The sequence below is a fragment of the Tricharina praecox genome (assembly GCF_024521635.1).
Source record: "Tricharina praecox strain CBS 144465 chromosome Unknown BZA05scaffold_11, whole genome shotgun sequence".
Taxonomy (NCBI): domain Eukaryota; kingdom Fungi; phylum Ascomycota; class Pezizomycetes; order Pezizales; family Pyronemataceae; genus Tricharina; species Tricharina praecox.
In genome coordinates, this window is record NW_026250413.1 from 385,653 (window position 1) to 400,071 (window position 14,419).

Consider the following 14,419-nt stretch of genomic DNA (forward strand, 5'->3'; position numbering starts at 1 on the left):
CTTTTGGAGTCAGCGTGTTTGTTTGGTTTATTGCTGCATGTTTGGCTGGCTATTTTGTGTGTGGGAGCATTGTATTATTATGGCGTTTTGTATGGTGGGATCACCAACGATTGATGGATATCATGGTAACTTGAGAGTAAGTGTGTAGCTATGGGACCTGGACCTGGACTGGGACTGGGACTGGGACTGGGAGGCATTTAATTTATAGCATTGTTGGGATAGCGGGGTGGTTGCATCATGGGCACTGGGACGGACGGACCCCAATTAGGGGTTATCTGTAGTTATAGGTAGCATAATCAACGTTTGTGACGGACTGTATTCAATCATCACCCATATATACTGGGTCCTGCATCTTGCTCTTGCTCTTCTTCTTCTTCCTTCTCCTTGACGGCCCTCACGCCCCCCTCCCAGATCTCAAACTCCATCTCCTCACCGCCCTTCGCCCAGCCCGCAAACACCACCCCGATCCTCCTGCGCAACCCCCTATCCTCATCCGCCTTCCTCAGCACAAACCTCGCAGCCAGGCGATTGGCCCAGACCATCCCGAGCGCGGGAACCTTTGCGCCTTGCGGCTCGACCGCCTCGTTCCACCCCGTAAACCACCGGCTCTGGAAGTCGAGCGAGTATACATCCTCGTCATCCCCATCCCCGTCGCCGTCCTGCTGATCCCCACCGCGCGAGAACCGGTCACTCACCTGATTCGCCACAACAACGACCAAATTATGCCGCCGCGCCAGCTCCCGCAGGCCCTGCGCGACCGCCACCAGCTCCCCGCCGCGCCGCGCCAGCTGCGCCGGGCCGCTCTGCTGCTGCTGCGACGACATCTTCACGCGCTTATTGACCGCGGGCCGATCCAGCTCCGCGCGAAAGTTCGCGGCAATACTGTCGACAATGACCAGGCCCACGTCGTGGCGCGCCACCGCCACGGGCAGCTGAAAGCGCAGAATATGCTCCTGCGTCTCGAGGTCGTTACACGTAATGGCCAGGACGTTGTCGGTGCTCACGGGCGGATCGGGGGCCAGCCGTGAATTCAGCGCTCCTGCTAGCTGCACCAGTCGCGGCGTCGACAGTGGCGCTTCCGTCGATATGTACACCGCGCGCCGACCCAGCCCGCCGAGAGAGCGGGGGAGTTGGCTCGTCAAAGCGAGCGTGAGCAGGAATTGCGTTTTGCCCGCGCCGCTGGCGGGGACACACAATCAGCTCCATGGTGCTGGGCGCGCGGGCGGGGTGGAGGGGAACAAACCTCTCACCAACCAACTCCGTAATCCCGCCCGCTCTCACGCCTCCACCGAGCATCCTATCTATCGCGACATCGCCCGTCGTAAGCCTCGTCTCCCTCTCTTTCAGCTTTGCAGCGCTCTCGCACAAAGTGTCGGCGGCGAACGCGGCGGTGAGTCCAGCAAGGAAGCGCTTTATGTCTAGAAGTGGTGGCGCAGGACTGCGGAGCGAGCTGAGCCGCCGTGATATCTCGGGCGAAGAGAGCGTGAGGAGGTCGGCGCATGTGAGAGAGGCGGTCTCGATGAGGGAGAGCAGCGGGAGGTGGCAGGGGGGGGGGAGGTAGGTGGGGAGGAGGGTGGACAGGTCCGACATGGTGAGGTGGGGTGGGGTGGGGGTGACGGGAGGGGAGGGGCGAGGGGACGGGGTAAGGACGCGGGATGGGGCGAGGACGCGGGAGACGCGGTGGGGCGCATGGGAGAGCACTCGTCGCTCGTTGCCAGGGCCGGGGGTCGCGACGACGAGACGAGTTGGGCGCGAACGAGCTCTTCACCCTCCCAGGCTCCCAGGTGGTTGGTTGGCTACCTAACACGAGGTGGGGTCGATGCGGTCAGCGTTTTGTACCGGTACCGTATTGTAGAGTACTATATACCGTACCGTGCCCTACAGTACATAACTCTTCAAGCTCTTCAAGCTCTTGCTCTCCAGCTCTTCCTCCTCTTCCTCGTCCTCCTCATTACGAGCTCTCCTTGCGAGCTCTGTATATCCATAGTAGTATGTAGCTCCATCGTACCGAAGCACACGCACACGCATACAAGCACACAGCACACATGTAGGTACCGATCACAATTCGCAATTTGTATGTATTGTTCATACTTCCGAAGGTTTAGTTGAGCATTTACTCGCATCGCCTCCAACAACCCACCCAGAGCACCGGTGAGGTTGAGTGAAAAACAGTGGGGCGCGATCACGACGAGAAGGAGGCCGCACACAAGCAGCCGGGTGGGCACAATGAATCACTCGCCCACTCGCCCACTCGCCCACTCGCCCACTCGTTCGGGAGCGCGTCCATCGTTTTTGGGGGAGGGGACGGAGTTGGTTAGTTGCTTGCTACTCAGACCCGACCGAAGGCGGAAAGCGACGTTGGTTAGGGGGCTTTTAAGTTTTGGCCTTGGAACTTTGGTGGACCGGCACGTGACAGACATCGACCCATTCCAGGTCGCTGGGGATTTCCGAGTAAACAAACTCTACTCTAGAGTCCACATAGGAGAATTAAGCAGGGTGGTAGGGTAGGTGGGTAGGTGGGTAGGCATGCAGTGGGAGCTTCTTTGGGAAGTACACAGGTGAGCCAACATTTCTCGAAGCTCGAGGTAGCGAGTCGTGGGAAACAAACGCTGGGAGGCTGGCGGTGAAGTAATACTTTTTTACCAGGTATCTTTTCTTTCTTTCTTTTTGTTTGCTTGATTGTTTGCAAGTTGCAAGTTGCAACGTTTCTCGCGTCCTGTTGGGTTGAGGCCACGGTTGAGTTGTAGAGTGGAGTAGGGAGAGAGGGAGGGAGGAAGGGAGGAAGGATGGAAGGCCTGCTCGTGGTTGGTCGCAGAAAAACGGATGAACCGCATGCCGTTGCCGGCCGGCGTTCTTGGAACTTGGGGGGAGGGGAGCAGGAACGAACAGGCAAAGCTCCCTTCTCCTGGAAAGCAAAGCAACGCAACGCAGAGCACTGACCGCCTATATACCATGGCTCTACCAAGAATCGACGATACTCGATCGGGCCGAAACAACCAACCACCGCCCCTTTCCTTTCCCTCCCGCTGTTATCTGTGCGTGATTGGCCGCGTTGGGAGCTGTTTTTATTTTATTGCGGAGGGTTTGTGCGGATGAAGGTTGGCTGCTGCTTGGTGGTACTGGTGGTACTGGTGGTACTGGTGGTGGTGGTCAGAGCGTGGTCCGCCTTTTAGTGTGCTGACTGCATGAGTAGACTGGCCGCTCGGGAGGAAGGTCTCGGAGGCGAACGCGGCGGGAGAGCTGCGCTGGCTGAAGCACCATGGAGCTTCAAGTCGATGGGGGAAGTTTGAGCTTGGAGAAGACGAGTGCGGTAAGTAAGGGTTCGGGTGGTGAAGTCTGGAGGGCTTTGGCTTCGGCTTCTCGAGCAGTGTCGAGGCTCGAGCAGAGTACATACGCTGGTTCTGGCATGCTTACGGTTGACCACCGACTGAGCCTGGCCGGGCAAGATGGCATTCCCGTTTCCCGTGTTCGGATAGGTACTCTCGATTTCCCTCGGAGCTTGTTTCTGGATAGCCTCCGGATTCGAAGACCAGTAAGAGTCCAGATCCTGCTGGTCGTCGCTAGTCACATGCCCTAGAGACGCGGTCCTTACTTAAGGGTCTGAGGCCACGGAGAGTGAGAGGCAAAGGGTTCGTCCGCGGTTCACCTCGTCCTTGGGATCGCAACGGTGCACTTTGGACCTCAAGGATGATGCTTGGGCGAGTGCGTGGCGACCATAGTAACGGGGGAACATCAGACGATGGAACCCGTCAATCTCCATCCGTCAATCCGTCAATCCGTCAATTGGCTGTCCTTCGCCATAGCCACTGTGACGGATTGCGTGGCCAGTCCTGACGCTGCGCGGGCGGGCGTCGTATTGCCCTCTTGGCTGCCCCGGTCCCTACTCTACGGTACTCTAGAGTCCACGGTATGTACTCTGCACATAGTGGACCACTATATCGCGGCCCGGGAACATGTCTACTCGCACTGTCGGGCCCTTCCATGCCATGCCACGGCCATATCCGTGATGTCCCCTATTGTGGCTTCTTCTGTGGCCTCTCGCCGCGTTCTTCTCGTCCTCGGATCCGACAGCAGAGAATGTCCATGCCTTCCATTGCTGCCGCCGTCGTACATACATCTCACACCGCGCAGCCCCTTGCTAAAAGTCTTGTCCTGGCTCTAACTTACTCACCCCCAATGCCTTCGTTCGTTCCTGCAAACCCAGCACCCCGGCCCAACCAGTTCATTGAGCGAAGCCAGCGCCCCACACACCCCCCTTCAGCCCTTGACCAGTCATCGTCCGCCTTTCACCGCTGCTGCTCACCCCAATCCAACTCTTCCAACATCCCTCCTCCTCCTAGACTACCTAACCTGACTCCCCCCCCATCCTCCACTACCTTCCTTACTAACCACACCCCCCCATCCCCTGAAAGAGCCGCTCTTCCTACTCCCCTTTCTCCCTCTCCACAGCAATCATAAGTTCTGTCGTCCCTGCCCACCCCCCCAAAGCGCCCCTCACCACTCGTTTCCTCTCGCCCCGCCCTCAGGCCGCCGCCCCCTTTTATCGATCGGTTAACGAGACCCACGCTTTTACGATCCGGAACGAGATACGCACCGCATGACCTTGTGATATTATATTTTCCAGAACGCGAAAGACCAAAGATCGTCCATCGAAAAGAGAGATACCACACAAAAGGGGATATATATCTTGTCATCAGCATCTATATCGGTTGTTTTTTCCCCTCCGGGTTTACGAAGTTGTTGAGTACTTGAACGACCTACTACAGAGACGAACGAAAGAAGAAAAATAGTTTTTTTTCTCTCCCGCTTCCATCCATCGTAGCGAAGTTCGACCGCAGCGGGGACCATCCTAATACAGCATACATTACACTTCTCGTCTCCGCATCGGTTCGATTCCCCCGCGACATCGGTCACGGAGTTGCTCAGTCGCCAGAAAGAAAGAAGAAGAAAAGGAGTGTCAGAGTTCGTATTGCAACGCGTTGCAGTCCGATACACGGTTTAGTAACGAAGTCTTCACGATCGCCAGGCTTCCCCGGAACCTGTAGCCACGATCAAGCCGGCCAGCTAGCTAGTCCCGGTTTCGAACGGACTTTCCCGTCCGCACTTTTGCTGTGAGCAGAGAAACAGAGAAAAACGAACATCCAAGAACTAAGCATCCAAATCGTACGACGAACTATCAATATGGCCAGCCACGACTCCTACTACGATACAACGGGTTCCATGAGGTCCGCGAGCGGCCAGCACCACAACACGCTCCATCGGGCTCCGTCCCGGCAATTCGAGACCTTCGCCGGTCAGACCGGCCTCTACACCGCCGAGGACCATGCCGCCAGATACGATCACAACCGCGCTTACGATACCACGCGTATAGCTCCCACCGCGATGACTTACGGAGGATATGAGGCATCGGGCGCCCAGACCTGGAACCCGAGCAGCTTTGGAAATGTCGGTACGCTGGGGGGGACGATGGGTGGTGGTTCGGGAAGAATAAAGGGCCCTTCGCGACAGAGGAGCGCGCTGCCGTCGGTACGACAACCGTCCTCCGTCGGAGAGTACCCGAAAGACTCGGTTGCTAACGGAAAACAGATGTGGACCGAAAGCCCTTCGGCTCTTCCGACCGTCAGCCCCCTGGCCGCGATGGGTGGTGGGGTGTCTCTGGGTGCATCGCCCATGCGCCAAGAACCTGTCGGGTCAGACATGGGGGAAGAGGAGTTGATCCCGACCGCCATCGTCATCAAGAATATCCCGTTCGCCGTTAAGAAGGAGCAACTGGTTCAGTTGATGACGGAGATCAACCTACCGCTGCCGTACGCGTTCAACTATCACTTCGATAATGGCGTGTTCCGCGGTCTTGCGTTCGCAAACTTCACCACCGCGGAGGAAACGGGAACCGTCATCGACATGTTGAACGGATTCGAACTGCAGGGCAGGAAGCTTCGGGTGGAATACAAGAAGATGTTGCCCATCCAGGAGAGAGAGAGGATCGAGAGGGAGAAGAGGGAACGGAGGGGCCAACTGGAAGAGCAACACCGACCTGTCACGCAGCCACCGCCGTTGGCTACTTCTCCTTCGCCCAGCGCGTCGAGGTCCAAACCAGGTCAGACTATAGTTACTCCGACAGATGTCCGATATTCCAGCGTGCTAACCGCCTTTTAGACGTAGACTTGAACGACCCCCAGACTCTTCAGTTCTATTCGCAGCTGCTTCTCTTCCGCGACGACCACACACGCGAAGCGCTCATCTTCCCCCCTACCCTGTCGCCTCAGCAGCGTCGTATTGTGCACACCCTGGCACACCACATGGGACTCGCGCACATCTCGCGCGGAAGCGGCGAAGGCCGCCAAGTACATGTTTTCCGCGCGCCCCAGGGGCAGACGCCGAACATCAGCCCGCCATCCATCCCGACGGTTCACCCCGTCGAGAACCACCCGAGACGTGGACTGACCAGGGCCACCACCATGGACTTTACCGATACTCGGTCCGAGAGCGCCGCCATGTTCTCTACAATCGGGCGCCAAGCATCGGCTCTTCTGGATATCCCATCCTCCCCGTCCGGTCGGGAGAGCGCCGTTCAGAGCCGCCAGAACCTTCGCGCGGCCAAGTCGTTCGCCGACCTGCGGTCCTACACGCCCTCACCGGTGCCCTCTTCCGCCAGCTTTCCCGCGGCGTTGGGTAACAACATCTCCCGGTACCAGCAGCAGGATTACGGCGCCCACAGTGCCGCCAGCACCACACCCACTCTGACGCCCACTGCAACCGGCAACCACCAGGAGTCGCTGCTCGTCAACGGGCTGGCCGGTGTGTCGCTCGGTGGTCCCCTCGGTAACATGGGTGGAAGCTTGAGGGGTGATCCCCGGGACCCTCGGGGCATGCTCTCCCACGAGCAGGAGCGAAATGGTGGCACGATCGGCGGCGGAAGCGGACACAGTGGAATGGTGGGCGGTGGAGTAACCCGCAGTTTCAGTATGGGCTTCGATGAAGTCCGTGCCGAGCGCGACCGATCCCACGTCATCCCGCAGAGACAGCCAAGAGGGCCAGATTCCGAGCGGGGGGCAGGATTTTCGTCAAGGAGTCGCCAGCACCACGGAGGACGAGGCGGCTCGGGAGGGGAATTGGACGTCCAGAGTGGCGTTGAGATTGTCGTGGAGTAAAGTAATTGTGAATGGGAGTACAGGGGGTGTAGTAGGGGCTTGAGATTACACATGGTTGGGACAATATTTTCTTGTGTCAGTTTCTTTCCATTGCGTTCATCTTTTTTTCTTTCTTTTCTTTTTTCCTTTTCGTTTTCTCCACTTTATCATTATCTTTTTGGACAATCATCGGCATATTCCTTCCCACCACATTCGATCGATGAGACGAGGAGGGTGCTTCTTTTTTCTTTTCTTTTCTGCCTCTACTTCTCTCTTGTTTTTCTGTGTTCAGTGTAACGAAGGATGGACTCTGGAGGCTTCCTCATCATGATGTATGAGAAGGAAATTTTTGGCTGTTACATGTACCCCTCCCACTCCCGTGCTACGTATGAGTATATACGTGTGTGTGTGGGTGGGGGGGGGGACGGGAAAGCGGATCAAAGTATTCGATATATTGAAGGGGTTTTATTTCTTGCTTGCTTGCTTTGAAGTTTGGGGGTTTGTTTATTCTTTGCGTCAAAAAAGATTGGTTTTTTTTTTTCTTTTGCTTGCTTGCTGCTGATTCTTTCTTGCTGCTGCTGATTCTTTCTTTCTGCTGCTTGATTTTGTGTGTCTTAAGTATCGCCTTTTAGTTACTGTTACTGTTACTGTTGGGTTGGATATGTAGTGTCCCGAGCAATGGGGAGGCCCAGAGAGGGGAGGGCACGGGCGATGATCTAGGTTTTTTGTTTTTTTTCAGTTGTTTTTTTTGTCCATACGTGAAGAGTTGATTCTAATATTTTGAGCTATCTATTGACTGCTGCCTTTTTGACTTTGCACTGTGACACGCACTTATCTGCACTTGATTTATGGCGTAGTCACCACCGTGGCACCGTCGGATATCTCCTTCATCGTGAATACTAGGTATGCAGCTCCGTCAGGAAACGCCTGCTGATAGATCCTTTTCGTACACAAAGTTCATATGTTACTCGGCCCTGTTTACTGCTGGACCGTGCACTGCTGGAGCTTGGGGGACATCTTCCATCTTCCTTCCATCTTCCAGCTCCCATCTTCCAGCTCCCATCCTCAATCTTCCATGGAGGCTGGAGCAGGGTGTCATCGCCGAATCCTTATGATAGTAGGTAGAGTAAACCTTTATACTTCTGTAAGTGAAGGCTCCGCCGCAGAACAACTCGAACTTCGAAAATCGCCTCGGCACCATAGGAACGCAAACCGGCGCGAGCAACGCAGGCGCTGCCGCGCTGGGCAGTCTGGAAGGCATTCGGGAACGCATGTGAGCTGCAGATACTCGAGTCGACTCCTGCATGATCGGTTCATCATGAACCGGGCGACCAGAGTATAGTGTTTGAGCATGGCGAAGATCTAGTTATGAACTTGTGACGGTATCCATCGGTCCGTCTGTCTGTCCGCCTGTTCGTTCAGGAAAACCTTGGATGGCTCCGGTATCCTGCCGTAAGTTTAGGTAGTGTTGGAGTATGGCGAAGATCTAGTTACCTATGGCCGTGCCTATTCGTCAGTCTGTCTGTCCGTCAGTCCGTTTGTTCGTTCAAGAAACCTTTGGTGGCTACGGACTGCCTAGGACCTAGGACCTAGGTAGGTAGTCGGACAAGTATATTCGGACAAGTATCCTGCCGTATTAGATAGGCCCGGGGATGTTTGGTTCCAGTCTTCCAGTCTTCCTGAGAGCAACGGCTCGGAGGATCGCATACCTGCTCGGGAGTCGGAACAGATTCGAAAATGCCGGAGTTGAAGGCCTACTACCTAGGAGGTAGGTTGCGATGTTTCGACAGCGATGTCGCGGTAAGGGATGGGACTTCGCGGAAGGGAACGGTATACAGCGCCTGGCTGTGATTGGAGTATAGTAGAGCTCCATGTGGTTCGCAATGTTGTGCTCTGGAGAAGCAGGTTGAACGTCCATGGTCGACGATCCTGCGGACAGATGCCGATGGCATGTAGAGTAGCTCTACTCTACTCTACTGCCAGTAGCTCACCAGAGCCGGCGGCTCGGGCGCCAACGCAACATAACCACGGCGGCAAGTTTCTCCGTCCGCCGTCCTCCGCATGAGTGAGTGAGTGTGTAGAGTACTCTACTCTACTCTACAACATCGAGGCGAGCCAAGCCTGCTACGTACCTCTGTAGTGTACTCTAACTGACCGATTTATTGCGACGGTAAGATGGGCCACCTACCTGGTACTGTATGGTGTCATGTCATGTCAGGTCATATCAATGCCTATGATGGGCGTCCGAAGGGCAAAGATACGCAACTGCACTGCACTGCTGCGCTGCATGTTTGCATGTTGCATATGCGTGCAGCGAAGGACGGAGAAACTTGCTGGTTGGCTGCAGAATGCGGTTGCATGCTGACTGACGGATTGGGGGACCGGGGGAGGGGGGCCCGAGGGGGCGGAGGGGGCGGAGAATCTAGTGGGCTTTTGTCGCAAGCCCGCATCCGGCGGTGGACGTTGTGTTGCGGCTGGACGACGGAAAGAGGGAGGGGAGGAGGGAGGTATTCGACCAGAACCACGGCCTGGACTGGATACGAGAGCGTTGGATGCCCCCTCGAGTTCTTCCGATGGATGCGATGCTAAGTAGGAAGCTGCAAAACTAGAGCACGAGGATCCGCGGGTCGATTTGGCCTCGCCGATCGGGAATGCACCCGCGAGCGATCCGCCGAACTGCACTACAGGCTAAAGCTATCAGTGGTGAAGATCGGCTCCGAATGCGGCCGGACCGCGTCCTCTCTCCACAAAGCTTGGCTGATTCCACCATTACGTCAACGTTTCGCGACGAGTGCAGCCGTGTGTAGGCGGATGGCTGGCCGGCCGGAAACACAAAACACATGTGGTCTGTGGTTTGTGTCGAGGACGTGCGAATGACGGCATGCACCACAGACGTATATACTACACTCCGCTCGGCTTCGTTCTGAGGACTCTGCTGGTATCTTCTACATACATCCACATCTGCTCGAGATCCATCCAACAGATACCTCGTATCACCCACCGTTGCAGCCCTCCTCCATAAAGTGCACTCATCCAAGGAATAGTTCCGAGTCCCCTGCGAAGCCGGTTTCCAGTCAATCCATGGAGTCGAGCAGGCACTGAAAGGAGGCTACATATATCCCGTACATTGCTCCCTCGGTGGTTGCTGCTGCACTGAATGACAACGAATCACTATCAGCCTTCTTCCCTAAGTACACCACTGACTGACCACGGATTCTTCGACGACAGCAACTATTCCAGTGCTACTTCCAGCCCCGCTCGGCACAGCTACTTCTCCACTACAGCAGAAGAAGACGGGGCATTAGCTCTACCTTGTACCTTCCCACTTCCTCCACCTCCTCACTCTCCTCCGCCCCCGCAATCGACGCCCGTCCGTCGTGCACGTCCATATCGTCCGGGAAGGGCCGCATCAGCTTCTCCTTTGAGCCCGGCCACAACACAGCCTGGAACGCTGTTCAAAACAATTGTGGAAGGAGACACCCCCCAGTACCTGCTATCGCCCCCTGTGCTCAAGCCCGCGGACAGTACAGCAACAGTGAACAGCTACATCACCGCGCCGAGCTACGCCTCATCTCGGTCCTCGTCCTCATCCAGTTCCCGAACCATTCAGAACCGACCCATCGCCTCACCGCCGCGGACGCCACTGCCCCCGCTCACCGACCGAGACGTTGAGCAGATCCGCGGAGCACACACTCCATCCCACGGCCCGCACGAAGCACAGGACGCACTCCTATCCTCGAGAAGAATGTCTCACCGCAACGGCAACAGCAATGCGGCCACCCGCACAAACAACGAAGACCGCGCTGCCCGCGAGCCACTGATCCCGCGCAGCAACGCCTCCGACCCCGACTCCCGCCGTAAGGAGGAGTCCATGCGCCGCAAACTCCGGGCGTATGAAGCCTTCCTTGCCCTGAAGCAAGGTGACCTGCCCGATACCCAGCAGCTTACGGAATGGGGCCGCCATACGCTTCGCTCTCCCGTTCTGGACAGCCGCAATAGACGCCTCAGCAGTAGGGGGAGGGAGTTTGTGAGAGATCTGAGGGCCTGGATTGAGGCGGTTATAGACCTGGGACTCAGTAAGAATTATGATGATAAGATCCAGGAGTTTATCTACCATACATCGCATGCGAATATGTTTGTGAACGTTCCCGATGTTAGTGGTGCGGCGAAGGCGGGCACCACCGGGTCGGGACAGGATGCGACGAGGTTTATGGAGAGGCTTAGGAAGACGGCGGGACTGCTGTGGAGTAGTGATGAGTTTAGGGACTTGATCAATGATTTCGCCAGTATGTGTGCTCCCTCCCGACTTGTGAAAGAGGCTGTGCTGATCGGTGAATAGGTGTTGGTCGCGACATGTTTGCGGATGCAGCTTCGCAGGTGGCTTCTGGTGCTTCCCACGCTGCCGACAATGCCAGATCCACCGACGTGAATATCGATCAGGAATCGACGTCCAGCAAGGCAATCAAGGAGAAGGGCAACGCAGCCTCGCAGCAGGTACGCCAGGCGAGTTACCAGTTCCGTGACGACCTCGAAGCGTACCTCCGTGAGAAGTTCCCCAAGCAGCGCAGGGACGCCGTCATCAACCGCATGAAAAAGGTGGTGCAGGATATCCAGGAGAATCCCGACTTCCAGGAGACGGTTGATTTCGTTGTCGATATGATGCACCGATATGCCACTCGCGTCAAAGACAGCGTTGCCGCTGAGGGAAAGCAAGCCGACGTCAAGTCGGATGAGAACTTCGACATTGCCATGAAGGATGCCCAGGTATGACATCATAATCACATGTAATGTCGCACGAAATCGAGTGATGAATGCTGACTCGCATAGGCCCTTCTCATGGCTTTTGCCAATGGCAAGTCGTTGGATCCCATCTACGACGCTCTCAACAAGGTCATCGATGACATCCAGTCGGATAATGAGCTTAAAGAGTTCTACAATCACGTCTCACAGGAGTTCAACCGGCTCATCACTGAAAAGGGCTACGTGACTAGCGACGCTGCCGACGCAGAAGCGCACAGGCTCTACGAACGCTCTCAGGAATTACTGAATGAGAAATCGGACCGCTATCGCCCCGACGTCGAGAATCTGTTCTCCGAGGCGCGTTCATTCATCGATGCCATTCGCAACGATAAGGAGAGTGTCAGGGTTGCCGAGGCGAGCAAGAAAGTGTACAAAGACTTGGTCGTCACGGATAAGAATGGAAACTTCAGGGGGTTCAGGAAGAGGGTTCTCTGGGATCTACTGGAGGTTGTGTTCCCTCGCTTCGTGGATGAGGTCAAGTATATTCCCATCCCGAGAATTGAGTATCAAGATCCGGATTTCGATCTGATCCTGGAGAATGTTGTGCTCGAATCTGGTATGTCCTAATCTTCCCATGATGGGTAGGTATGCGATAGCTAACATCGATCTTTCAGAGCACTTTCTCCCAACCCGCACCGTCCTCGAAGCCTTCACCCGTTTCGAAGTTACAAACTCTTATACGGTCTCCAGCACCCACACGACGACCACGCACCTGCACGTCTCCAACATCAATCTCTTCTGCAAGGACGCCTCCTTCATCGTGCGCAAGAAGACGGGCCTTTCATTCTCCGACCGTGGGTTCATCGACGTCTTCATGACCGGCCGCGGGGCGTCTGCCGACATACTCCTCGAGTCATCTTCGCACGACGAAGATGAAGACGAAGACCCCACGGCCGAGTCCTACTTCCGCGTCAAGTCCGTTACCGTCAAGATCCACAACTTCTCGTACAACTACCATGCATACCACACCTGGGCCGCTGCCTTGCTAGCCCCGATCATCAAGCCCGCGGTCCGGAAGCTCCTCGCAAACGTCCTGGAGCAACGCATCCGCGGCGCCATAGAACAGCTCGATAGGGAGATCTATGCCGCCGCCGAGCGCATGCGTGTAGCAAGCATTGCCAACCGCGGCGGCGGAAGTATGGAGGCGTGGATCCGTGCTGTTCTGTCACGGCCCGAGCATGCGAGGAGACGGAGGAGGCAGCGCGGCGAGTTCAGAGTTTCGGTCGAGGACGACGGCGCACTCATATTCCCAGGCGAACATGCGCCCGGAGGGATACTCGCGAAGGTTAAGAAGGCGGAGGACAACGTTGAGGTCGGCCATGAGGGACAGGGCAGGTGGAGGAATTCGGTGTTTGATGTGCGTCGTTGATTTATCTTTGTGGGATTTTGTGGGTCTTTTTATTTGGGATCAAATTGCAATGGGCTGCTGGATTGGGATGGTTGTTTTTGTACGTACCTGTATTGCGAATTTGTTGTTTGTCTGGCATGACTTGCTGTTGAATGAAGAGCTCCCATAATATTCATCCTGCACGTGAAATCTAAAGCTACACCTTGAGCCCATCAAGGCTATAGAATGTCTAGTTGTGGGGCGTAATCGGGCGTGAAGACGGAGAAAATCACGATATCACTCGATCCACCAGGCTTTTCAATAGCTCGCATTTAGCCCAAAAGGGCGCTTACAGTTTCCGGCACTGTTCGAGCGCCCGGCTGGCTAGATAACGGGCGCTCAATAGTCTAGCGCCGACGCCGCCCTGACGATCACTTCATTGCTCCCTTCTATGTATCAAACCCAGTATGTAGGCTTTTTTTGACCGATTACCATGGTCTCTGGTCGATTACCATGGTCCATGGGCCCGCCGCCGCCCGCCGCCATTTGATGGGATTAATCCCTACGGACCGGCCGCCCTTCTGTGTTTGCTTCACAGCCTGCAGGAATTTTCGTTAATGTGTTTGTGAAAGTTGGGATGCGTGGCGTTTCTGGATAGCAGTCAGTGGTACCATACGATACCAACTTACATAGAAAGATAGAAAGATGGGAATCAAATTTGTATAGCATCACTGTTTCTACACGACGTTGGACCGCACCAGTGATTCGGAAGTAAGAAAGCCACTTCTCACAGTCTACAGAGCATACCTACAAGATGTGTGTACCCAAATTACGAGTGCGGCGATACGGCCGGCGTGAGCACTAGGCAATCACACCCCTGAAGTTCCCGGTGATTGTTGGTGGTCGCCCTGCTTCCACTCCAGCGTGTACTGGTGCCTAGTGCCTAGTGCCTTGGCGTGTGCGGGGATGTGGGGGTGCGGGGATGCGGTCTCAATCCTGGCGGCGGTCTCAGTCCTGCCCGCACCACGCCGCACTAGGCCGCCACCGTTTCTTATAAATAGCTCCTCTCTCTCCCGTCTCCTCTCCCTTCCTCTCTATCCTCTCCTCATCACATACATTTACTTTTCTTCCACACCCATCAAGCCCCCCGGGGCAATCCATT

General features: G+C 55.8%; 4 protein-coding genes across 4 annotated transcripts; 3 read left to right on the forward strand and 1 right to left on the reverse strand.

Moving 5' to 3' along the window:
- Window positions 1-264: 264 nt before the first annotated feature.
- Window positions 265-1,590, reverse strand: BZA05DRAFT_444715 (P-loop containing nucleoside triphosphate hydrolase protein; the record flags this gene model as incomplete). The annotated part of the gene is made up of 3 exons (XM_051486933.1): window positions 265-275; window positions 341-1,179; window positions 1,244-1,590. The coding sequence occupies 3 exons, from the start codon at window positions 1,588-1,590 to the stop codon at window positions 265-267; spliced, it is 1,197 nt and encodes a 398-aa protein (XP_051339657.1).
- A 2,061-nt stretch (window positions 1,591-3,651) lies between these two features.
- On the forward strand, window positions 3,652-4,576 carry BZA05DRAFT_37628 (uncharacterized protein). Its single transcript, XM_051481814.1, has one exon. The coding sequence runs from the start codon at window positions 3,910-3,912 to the stop codon at window positions 4,456-4,458; it is 549 nt and encodes a 182-aa protein (XP_051339658.1). The 5' UTR covers window positions 3,652-3,909; the 3' UTR covers window positions 4,459-4,576.
- Window positions 4,577-5,181: 605 nt separating this feature from the next.
- BZA05DRAFT_337269 (uncharacterized protein) lies at window positions 5,182-7,151 on the forward strand (the record flags this gene model as incomplete). Its single annotated transcript, XM_051480846.1, has 4 exons — window positions 5,182-5,526; window positions 5,587-6,097; window positions 6,157-6,800; window positions 6,993-7,151. 4 exons carry the CDS (start codon window positions 5,182-5,184, stop codon window positions 7,149-7,151), a joined length of 1,659 nt encoding a protein of 552 aa, XP_051339659.1.
- Window positions 7,152-11,340: 4,189 nt separating this feature from the next.
- On the forward strand, window positions 11,341-13,299 carry BZA05DRAFT_337411 (uncharacterized protein; the record flags this gene model as incomplete). Its single annotated transcript, XM_051480854.1, has 4 exons — window positions 11,341-11,416; window positions 11,470-11,894; window positions 11,958-12,486; window positions 12,545-13,299. The coding sequence occupies 4 exons, from the start codon at window positions 11,341-11,343 to the stop codon at window positions 13,297-13,299; spliced, it is 1,785 nt and encodes a 594-aa protein (XP_051339660.1).
- Window positions 13,300-14,419: the final 1,120 nt, after the last annotated feature.